Raw genomic sequence first — 11,268 nt, 5'->3', positions numbered from 1 at the left:
AGTATGGATTTTTAAAGTATGAATTGCCCAGTTACACCTAGATTTCTCCCCAAGTGTGTTTCTCCCCGTAACTCTCCAAATAAGATTGTATCAGCTGTTTTTTAAGCGAAGCCATACGCTGTTTTCCTTGCAGCTGACGCAGACTGGTGGTCTTTAAAGTGAGCAGCCTATAGGAGCGCAACGAGCGAGAACTATTTTGAGGTTTTCCATCCCTTTTCCTGGACTAAGTTCCTGAGGGAGGGCCAATAATATAAGGCATGGGAAAGTTCTTCCCACTTTTTCCGATTGCTGCCTTTCAAACAGGACAAACACAAGTGGACGCAGACCACCAGTGCCCGGCGGTGACCACAGAGAGCTGAGACCCCGTCAGGCAGGAGACAGAGGCCACTTCACGACAGAGACAGGTACAGACCTCATCTCCAATTAGGATTCATGTTGGATTAGGACTGTCTCTGTGCTGACTAATCACTCTAACATAACATTCCCCAAAGACTTTTGCACATAATAGTAAGTTTAACCACTTTATTACACTTAATTCTATACTTTTTTCCATTTTTGATGGCATCAAGTATATTCTTATTGGGGTTTATAGCTTATCACGACTTTGTTATAGCCTACTATATGGTAAATTTTTCTCCTGTGATCCTTTATAATAATCCTGACCGATACTGCTCAGTGTTGAGCTTTTTGCAGTTTGTAGTTGTTTTTTTTTTTTTTTTTCTCCAGTGGCATTTCTGTAATGCTTTATAATGCCTCTAATGGAATTATATTGTGTCTATCGAGTTTTTAATGACTTTATTGTATCCTTAGCGACTTTTTTTTAATACTTAGTGGCTTTTCACATGGTGACCTTTTCGAAATTTATGACTAATACGTCTTTATGACTAATGTGTGTCCTTAGTGACTTTATAGTTCTTAGTGATTTTCCCATAATGACCTTTTCGAAATTTATGACATTTATGCTTTTATGACTTACAGTTTGTCTGTGGTGGCCCAGCGACGTTACATTGGCTCCATCATACTTAATATTTTTAATTTTGCATTGTATTAGTAAAGGGTTTATTTATTTATTTATTTATTTATTTATTTATTGAGGTTTGTTGTGGTAGCCTATCACGTTTTCCTATACCTGTGCGATGCTTTAAATTTTTGCTGTGATATTTATGTAGCAGCTTTTTTTATACAACTGCACTGTGTATGTTGTGAGGTTAAGAGCATTTAGTATTTCTTACAGAGCTGATTGTCAGTGTGTCATTTTGATTTTTGATAATGGATGATGATGAAGATGAATATTGTCAGGGAATGTGTGTGTGTGTGTGTGTGTGTGTGTGTGTGTGTGTGTGTGTGTGTGTGTATGTGTGTGTGTGTGTGTGTGTGTGTGTGTGTGCGTGCGTGCGTGCGTGCGTGCATGCGTGCATGTGTGCGTGTGTGTGTGTGTGTGTGTGTGTGTGTGTGTGTTGAGGGGGGCTCAGTGGGGAAAACATAACAGACAAACATAAATAGCTAAAACAAACAGACAAGAGTTACAGACAAGAGTTACAGCTGAAGCCCCGCATACAGGATGTTTATGCAGATGTGTGTGTGTGTGTGTGTGTGTGTGTGTGTGTGTGTGTATGTGTATGTGTGTGTGTGTGTGTGTGTGCGCGTGCATCATTACGGCATGGCAAATGTTGGAACCCCAGGATCTCTTTCTCAGGGTCTCTGAGCTATAAAGAACACTGTGCTATTAATATTCATCCAAAACTCTCAAAGAACCCCACGCCATCACCCCCTCATGGCACAGTTTTTATGAGATCATCCAATTTCAATGATAGCTATTGAAAAAAATAATTAAATGGAATCAAAATAAAATAAAATAATTAAACACAATCATTTGTAATAATTAACATAAAATCTTAGCCACTTGCTGGTCTCACCCACTCGGAGTTTACTGTAGTGGATAAAATGACCGGACAGTATTGCCATTAATGACAAGAGCTTGTTTTTAGCACCATGTGTTCTTAGTTGCAGCTCACTGTAGAGTACTGGAGGACTTTTTTTCAGATCTTGATGACGTGGAGTTGAAGCCCACCCTAACGACAGTGTGAGCTCATGGAAGAACTAATAGGTGGCTGTACGCAAAGCCAAATACACATGTTCTCTTGTAAAAACAAAAAAAACAAAAATACCATTTTACAGAAGTGGTGAGGAGAAACTTAGGTCATTTGCTTAAAGAAATGATCCAGTAGTTACACATCAGATACGGATGATGAAAATCCTCAGGGCATCTTGTAGAGAAACTAAATGATGTAAGTGATTAAGATAGTCTGCTTAGTGATGTAGTGGTAAATAAAAGGGTGGGTAAACTATGAGCTCCAGGTGCTGATTTATTGATGTTTTCCCTAAAAGACCTATCCTTATGTAAGCTACACTCATGTGATACTATTCACCGTGTGCTATGAATTTAGCACAACAGGCACTTGGGAGTATTAGGATAACCTATTAGAGAGAATGGCCAGTAACTGGGAGGTCCTATGGTTCAACTACCTTTTTTTTTTTTTTAGCAGGGTACTGAGCCCAAGCTTGTTTACTTATTGCACAGTAGCAGTTCTGGATGTGCTAATTAATGACTAAGAGGAAAATGCCGTGGACTTTCTTTGTCTGTCTCAGCAAATAGCAGTGATTTACAAATGACCATTGTGTGAGTCAGCCATCTATTGTTCCTAAAATTTCCTGTCATTCTCTCTTCATTTTTCTCCCACTCCATCCATCCCCTCCATGTACCGCCGCTCACCTCTTAGGTGCAGAGGATGTCCAGAGCTGACTGGTCCTTCCTGGAGCACCTGCTGGAGGAGGGCCAGGAGTATTCGACAGGCGTGGGCCGGGTCTGGCTCACCGTTCTCTTCCTGTTTCGCATGCTGGTGCTGGGCACAGCCGCCGAGTCCGCCTGGGACGACGAGCAAGCCGACTTCGTCTGCAACACGCAGCAACCCGGCTGCACCACCGTCTGCTATGACAAAGCCTTCCCTATCTCCCACTTCCGCTACTTTGTCCTCCAAGTTGTCTTCGTCTCCACGCCAACTATCTTCTACTTCGGATATGTGGCCATAAGGGCTGGGAAAGACAACAGAAAAAATGAGGAAACCAGCCAGGCGGCCAAGGGTGGCGGGAGTAAGAGAGGGGAAACCGCAACAGATAGGGACAATAATGAAGTGAAGAAGGGGAATTCAGAGGAGAGGGTGGAGGAGGAGGATAAGGAGGATGGAGGTAAAGATCAAAAAACTGGGAAGGTTGTGCCTGAGGCTCCAAAGCTGAAAGGCAGGTTGCTGTGTGCATATGCATGCAGCATCTTGATAAAAGTGCTCTTGGAAGCCAGCTTCATTGTAGGGCTGTGGTTCCTCTACGATGGCTTCTTCATTGCACCGAAATTTGAGTGTGTTGCGAATCCTTGTCCTCATACAGTGGACTGCTTTGTCTCTCGACCCACCGAGAAGACCATCTTCACTATCTACACCCAGGCTATTGCTGCCGTCTCCCTGCTGCTGAACCTCATTGAGCTCCTCCACCTCTTGCAGCTGGCCATCTCCCACCGGCTGGAGAAGCGCTACTACACCCAGCACCAGTCCAACCTACGTTTAGCAGAGCAGGCATTCCCCAGCCCAGAGGCTTCAGCATTCCAAATGGAAATGGTCCCATCATACCAGGAGCGGGGGCACATTCATTCCCCCTTGGAAGGTGAGGATAGAGGCTACCCTGAGCCCTGTGAGAGCTATGTGGATGTAGGGACTGAGGTGAGCTGGGGGCCTGGAGAGGCTGCAACCGACCTGCTTCCCAGTTATCTCACCTGCATTGGAGGTAGGAGGACCACACATTCCCCCAGGGCCCACCACAAGAAACATGTACACCATAATGGAAAACATGGTAAGGGTGTCCATAAGGGACACTCAAGGCAGAAGCATTATGTATGACAAGGCCATGGGTGACATGGTGTTCTTAACAACAACCGCTTGGGCTTCTTTTTTTGAAACATTGTCATTCATATGACACTTTAGTTCCAGGAGTGCAAAATGAGACTTCAAATTGGGAGAAAAAAAAAATGAAGAACAGCTTTTGCACTGTGAACTGGATGCCTCAAAGGCAGGCACACATTCAAACAGAGATTTACCAGATAAATGGACCTATTCAAATCGGAACATTCTGAGAACATTCCCCGAGGCAAAAACAGAGACTAGGCACAAGAAATGAGACTCCTCTGAGAGAAGATAACAGTCACAAGATTCCTTCAGGTTGCATTTAATGGCTTTTTGCACTGAATGTGACAGTACAAAAACACAGTGTGGTGCAGAGGAGTCCAGGGGAGGGAGAAAGGGACTATGTGATAGAACCGGATTTGAGCATGTTCCCCTGAAGACTACACTGTAACCCCTGGAGCCCCTTGAAGCCCCTCTGTCCCATCTCTCAGCTGTGGATAGTGGAATGTACTGGGCTCTGGATCCTGCTCAGCTCCTAAGGGAATGATGGCTGTGTACATGCAGATGTGTGTATGCATACACACGTACACACACAAACATTTTTTTTTTTTTCTGTCACCCGTCACCCAATTTGGGTTAGGGGCAAGGGAAGCAGGGGTAAGGAAAGGGGAGCCAAACCATGGAATTTTGTGATTGTCAAGGACTGATGCTTGCCAGTAACCATGCTATTTTAATTGAAGCTATGGAGAGAAGGGAAGAGGAAGGATCACAGGGGTGGAATGGGAAGAAACAGAGAGAAACAGCCAGTTTTCAAAGTCTCTCCAACCCCTTGAGCCTGCGAGAGACATCAAAAGATGTAATGCACATTAAATGGATTGAATACGGTACAGCTAAAGCTGAGATGAACGAGTGCTGATGCGATGACAGGAAATGTATGTGAAAATAGTATTTAATGTAGATACAAAGGTTTTTGTAAAATATATATATATATCATTGTTAATATTTATTATTATTTTTGTGGATAATAAAGTTCAGTCTGCCATATTTGAATGATAGCATTGTCAGTTCTCTTTATTTCATACTCCAGTGATATACACTCAAATATAATTATCCCTCAGCACAACTACATTCATTAATTTTACCTAGTCAGTGTAAGAACAGCATCATTCAGATGCTGTATAATATATAATGGGAAAGTGATCTGTGATTTTATTTTTTTTTTTAAATACAGGGGTTTATGCCATTGGAAAGCATATGTATTATATAGATTCCATTCCATAAAACTCGATAAACTATGTGCACTATATTTTTGTTGCCTTCCTTTACTCAATATATGGCTATTCCATTGTGTGTGGGTGTAATACTGTACAGTGTATATTGTTATTGTGTGCCGACATACACTTCCCACTATCTAAATACTGTCACAATGCTGAGGCACTGAATCACTCAACAGAAAGACCTATGAGACAGAAAGAAACAGAAAAACAGAGGCGACGTGGATGAGCCTTCCGGCATCGTGAGCATAACCTCAGGAAAAAGAAAATGCAGGGAAATAACTTTGATTTAATAGCTGTTTTCGGATCTTTGTCTCTGGCTGTGCACGGAGAAGAAAGGCATCATTTATAAGCCAATAAAAGTTGTTAATAGGTGGAAAAGCACTTAATGGTAGTTGTATTTTATTTTCTCAGGGGAGTTCTCTACGTCAACGCTGCTTTAGCGGAGGGCAATTGATAAAATCCAGAGCTCACCAACTTCAACAAAGGTGCTCATACAGGCTCTGTGTGTGTGTGTGTGTGTGTGTGTGTGTGTGTGTGTGTGTGTGTGTGTGTGTGTGTATGTGTGTGTGTGTGTGTGTGTGTGTGTCTCTGTGTGTGTGCCCATGTGTCCTCAGAGAATTGTGGCTGCAGTTCTCTGCTATATGACATTTCCAGCAATTTACAGTACTGTCCCTATGATGATAAGCAGTTATCTGAGGCAGGAAAGGGGGCTGAAGGGAAATTTAGGCGGGACAGGTTCTCATAAAACAAAAGGTTGAAGTATGCAAGACAAAGCAAACAGTAACAAGTGACTGAGAAATGAGGAAAGCAAAAGAATTGCTAACATTTTTTGGAATGATTTTGTCAGAATTATTTGACTTTAAAAAAGGAGGATTGATCTTTAGTCCTTGAAATGGAAGGTATTTTTGTTATGGGCCAGTTTTCACCATAATTCCTCCCTGTTTGAAGGATAAATTGGCAGCTATTGTTCAGAGAATAATCTAAACAGAGCCTGCATGCTGAAGCTGCCCAGTTCAATGCCTGTTCACTAAAACTTGGCTGGCATTCTCCTGCAGTCTGTTATCTCAGTCCAGGTGTGTGCGCTTTGTGTATGTACGCTTGCGTGCAAGCGCACATGTGTATGTTGGTGTGTGTTTTCACAAAGCCTTGGGGTCATGGAACAGATTGCACGGGGCAGCCCATATCGGCCCTCCGCTGCCAACCAGAGCCAGCAGTGGAGCAGGGGAGGTCCCTTTTGCATCCATCTTTCTTATAGCCCATCAAGCCAAAGAAGCCCTACGCCCAGCTCTGTTCTTTCCCTTTTGACTTCCACAGAGTGAACTCTCACCCCTGTTCAGTGAGGCAAACGCACAACTCTGCAATGAAAACAACAGCGTAGTTAAAGTGCCGCTCCACCATCCAATTCTCTAAAGTCAATATCTGCCTCGCCTTGCAGAGAAATTGCAGGCCCTCAGTCAAGCTCAATCTCCGTAACAGCACAGATGAAAGCGATGTTTTGGCTCTGTGTGCCAGGACAAACTCCGCCAGGACAATGGGACATTAATAAAATGCTCTCCTATTCTTTGGTTTGATGACTTATTATTTATGTCTAGAGAATTTCTCACTCTTAAGATAATCAAATCGGCCACTGTGCAGTTTGTTATTCAGATAAAAGCCTGTCAGAGACAATGGAGATGCTAGGATGTTTTTGTATACATTGCACATATAATGAATGGGAATCATCGGTTGGGAAGACGCCATTCTGTGTGATAGGTTGCCCATAACAGTCACACACACACAGCCTTTGGGAATCAGCTGCCATTCTGACTGTGTTTCCTGACATTGTTGAACTGACTGCTGATGCATTTCCCCAACTCTACGTGAGGCATAGTTAAAGGAGCATGCGACTGATCATACACAAAGACAATAATGCACACACTGTACACTGCAAAAACTCAAAATCTTACCAAGATTATTTGTCTTATTTCAAGTCAAAAATGTCTTATTACTAGTCAAAATATCTCATTACACTTAAAATAAGACATGATCACCTCAGAAGTAAATTGTTTTTACACAATTGTCTCTTGTTTCAAGTGAAAATTTGCTTGAAGCAAGTGAAAATTTGCTTGTTTCATTGGCAAAATTTTTTCACTTATTTCAAATGAATTTTCACTTTTTCCACTGGCAAATTTTGCCAATGAAACAAGCAAATTTTCACTTGTTTCAAGTGAATTTTCACTTGTTTCAAGTGAAGACTGTCTAAAAACAAGTTACTTCTGAGGTGATCATGTCTTATTTTAAGTGTAATGAGATATTTTGACTAGAAATAAGACATTTTTGACTTGAAATAAGACAAATAATCTTGGTAAGATTTTACGTTTTTGCAGTGTAGTGCACAGCCACACTTCCCACACGCAACATGCACACACTCAACTGCAGCTTTTACATGGTAAAGCAGTTCAAAGCGCAGCGTGAAGTCTGACTGGTTCGAGCAGCCTCCAGGCTCAAGCAGGTCTTGGACCAAGGGTAGGCTGTCATGCCCAGAAACATCCCTCCTTCAGGGAATGTTTTACAGCAGCGCCAGGCTCCAGGCTCTGGAGGCTCTTATGAGGTCCAGCTTTGTGCCAGTGCATGCAGGCCAGGCCAAGCCAGGCCAGGCCACTCCAGAGTGGGGTGCTGTGTTCGTGCGCTTCCTGCCAGCTGCACTGCTGAAAGCCCTGCATATCACAAAGCAGCACCCAGAACAGGGAGAGACACACACGCACGCATGCACACACACACACACACACACACACACACACACACACACACACACACACGCGCACACACGCACACACACACGCACACATAAGCAAGGGACTGCGGGGCTTAAAATAGCAGGCCAAAATGTGAGAGAGGTCATGCAAGTTATGCAACATGCCTTTATTTGGATGTAATTGGATGTAATGTATCATGGACAGAAAAGATCATTTTTTAGTGTTTGTTTGACAGTGTGTGTGTGTGTGTGCATGTAAGAGAGAGAGTCAGAGAGAGAGAGAGAGAGAAAGAAATAGAGAGAGAGAAGGAGGGAGAGCCTATTCCCTTTATCTCCCTTATTGTATGCACAATACTGACACACAACTTTCTCTGTATCCATAACAACATCCCTTTCAAGCAACTGGTCCCTAATTTGGGCACACTTTTCCCTATTCAGTCAATAAAAAATTTCCTCGACCAGCTCCCAAATTTAGACTTTGGATAGGAAGTGGGTCCATATCTGTTTCCTGCTGCGGCATTGTTTCTCCCCAGGGACTGGTCGTTCAGGATTGTTCACCCTGACAATGGGGCTGCAGTGGGCATTGTTGCATTGTTTGTGTTCGCCTCCCCTGGGCTTCGCTGACCTCACATCATGGCCACCCTATCAAAGGCCTGTGAAGGATGAGGGAAATGGCTAAGGAGCCTACTGTGCGACTGGAGTCAATTAAGTGGGTGGGTACCCTTAATGGGAGACAGAGATTGTGTCTGCGTGTGTGTGTGTGTGTGTGTGTGTGTGTGTGTGTGTGTGTGTGTGGTTTGTGAGCTTGTGTGTACTGATGCTGAACAAGGAGATTTCAGCACCTATAGTACTATAATATAAGTGGGGTGGTGAGAAGTTTGTCACTGGTTAATGACATTTGTTTTTTTTGGTTTGCATGTCCATACTTCTTAGTTTCAGTGTTAACTTTTTTACTTTTTTTTTTAAATACATATATATGTATATATATATGTATATATATATATATATATATATATGTATGTATGTTTTATAGTTTAGGGTTTGTTTATAAGGCGTATGCTTTTTTTGTTTGTTTGTTTTGTATATTTTTGTTGTCTTGCCAAATTTATTCAAATGTAACAGAGGAAAGCACTAAGACCTTGTCATGGTATTCAGCACACTTGGCAAATAAACAAAGTTTAGATTATTTATGCCGCTATTATCTGAATTGTTCCTGCTCTGTGAGGGAAAAACAACCTGAATTTGAGCTCAACCATGAGGATGGTTTTGTTTTCAAAAACCAATATACATATAAATACCAATTTTTGTACTGAAGCTGCTGATAGTCAATATTTTGTAGTGATATTTAGCATCTGTAAGTATGAGCGTGATTCCCAAGCTCTTTCTTGTCAGGAAGGAAAAACCTCTGAAACCATCGTTATAATCCTCAGGACACTACAACACTCTATTAAAACCCAGTTTTGACACCTGAAACCCAGTGGATGATACGATTAAGTCACATCCACCTGCTTTTAGTTTAAGCCTCTTACCCAGTCACATTTAATGACTTGGCCATACTTCATTCTGTAAATACCCCTGTGAGAATATACCTGTAAGTGCTTTCACTGCTGCTGTGTGCAGGCTACTTGACTTTGTGAGCACAACATACCGCAATACCTGTAGTCCTGGAATCCTGTGTGTCTCTGTGTGTGTGTGTGTGTTTGTGTGTGTTTGAGAGGGGATGCAATGCCCTTCCAGAAGGCAGACGGCTCCATTGTTCCTACAACAGAGGGAACACCGTCTCCGGCCTCTCCACTCAGGATGTTGGTTTGGACCGCCTGTACAAAAAACAGCCAGCATCACCCGCACCCATTATCCCCATCATCCACCAAGAACAATGGAGCGCCTCCCTAATTCCCCTCTCCTTTCCCAGGGACCACAAAGCAAGGTTCCCACACTGCTGTCCAATCCCGAAGAGCCGGGCCATTGTTAAAAGAGGGTCGACATGTCCTCTGATTGCTCCCGGGGGTGATATCACACACACACACACCCCCCTCTTACACACCTGGAAACGCCACTCTTCCTCACAGGTGAACAATGGTGAGACTGAAAGTCGTTTTGTTGTGAATTCTCTCTGTCTTGCTCACACACGCCTGCCTCTCCATCCTCAGTAGCGCTGCTCTCGAATGGAAACTTCCACCAGCTTGAAATGATTACCACTCCGAACATGCACAGCCCAGGTTACTGCATGGAGCAGGCTGTTCCATTGATAGCAAACTTGAGCGGCGGGGGGACAAGCTGATGGCTGCCGATAGCAAAGCGTTTAACACACTGGTGCCAATGTAAATGCAGGCCGCGTAATCCTTGCTATTTCGCTGGCTGGCAGGGTAACGTAGCGGAACTTATCCTGGCACGCCGGAAAGGTTATCATCTATTAAGTGTGCTCCTGAGGCATGGGAGAACGGGACCTCTCTGCTTCACTATGAGGCACAGGAATAGCTGCAGGACTGGAGTAAAAGTGCCAACATCGTAATTGTTGTGGCTTTGTCTGGGTGCATGTGGATCATTGTGTCTGATTCAAGAGTTCATCAAGTTTTCTCATTGTGTGGCTTTTTTCAGTGGCAGCAGCACAGCTGTCGCATTTTGAATTCACGATGAATACTTCTTAAAATCTGTATGTATGTATGTACTTTAGTGATCACAGTGTTCCACCACCACAGGGAGGTCAGAGGTCAGGGTAGGCATCAGAGAGGCATGCTATACCTGAAGTTGCTGGGGATTCTTGCTCAAGGCCACTTCAGCTCGGTGGATGTTTGCTGACACAAGGGCTAAAAACTGGATCCTCCAAGTCCTCAACAAAATGAAAAACAGCTTATTTTCACTTTAATTCACTCCAAATTGTCACAATATCATATCAGGGTCCCGAGAGAAAAATAACTTCACATTAGGGCCTGCAATTTCATGAAAGTCAACTTGGGGGTCTGGAGCATGGAAAAGTTTGGTACATTCTCCCAACACTTTGTCACTTTTCCAAATATGCATCATGTTTTAGTCATGATGTCACTTACCAGACTGGGAGTATCATAAACCAAAAGCAGCCATGTCTAAAACTGGGCTAAGAAGTGCTCTCTCTGTTGGTCTAATGAACAAATCTGTCCATCATGTGCCAGATAACATGAGTTCAGGCACCACCCTTACAAAGTGAAAACAAAACAAAATAGTAGAATTTGAGGCTTGTAATGTTTTTATACTGTCACTTTGACAAAAGCGTAATGAAATTTTCCCATGTCTGCAGCACTGTCACTTGTAAGACTCCACTGAGGTAGGG

At 43.1% G+C, this 11,268-nt stretch overlaps 1 protein-coding gene across 1 annotated transcript; it reads left to right on the top strand.

The window, feature by feature from the left end:
• The first annotated feature begins 309 nt into the window (after positions 1-309).
• Positions 310-4,928, top strand: gja4 (gap junction protein alpha 4). Its single transcript, XM_030062919.1, has 2 exons — positions 310-404; positions 2,781-4,928. The coding sequence occupies exon 2, from the start codon at positions 2,790-2,792 to the stop codon at positions 3,945-3,947; it is 1,158 nt and encodes a 385-aa protein (XP_029918779.1). The 5' UTR covers positions 310-404; positions 2,781-2,789; the 3' UTR covers positions 3,948-4,928.
• Positions 4,929-11,268: the final 6,340 nt, after the last annotated feature.

This window comes from Myripristis murdjan, chromosome 11 (assembly GCF_902150065.1).
Source record: "Myripristis murdjan chromosome 11, fMyrMur1.1, whole genome shotgun sequence".
In the NCBI taxonomy this organism is placed as follows: Eukaryota; Metazoa; Chordata; class Actinopteri; order Holocentriformes; family Holocentridae; genus Myripristis; species Myripristis murdjan.
This window is presented reverse-complemented; position numbering and strand designations above follow the sequence as displayed.

Excerpts from the sequence above, each read along its gene's own strand:
- gja4 (XM_030062919.1), top strand. The coding sequence starts at position 2,790 with ATGTCCAGAGCTGACTGGTCCTTCCTGGAGCACCTGCTGGAGGAGGGC.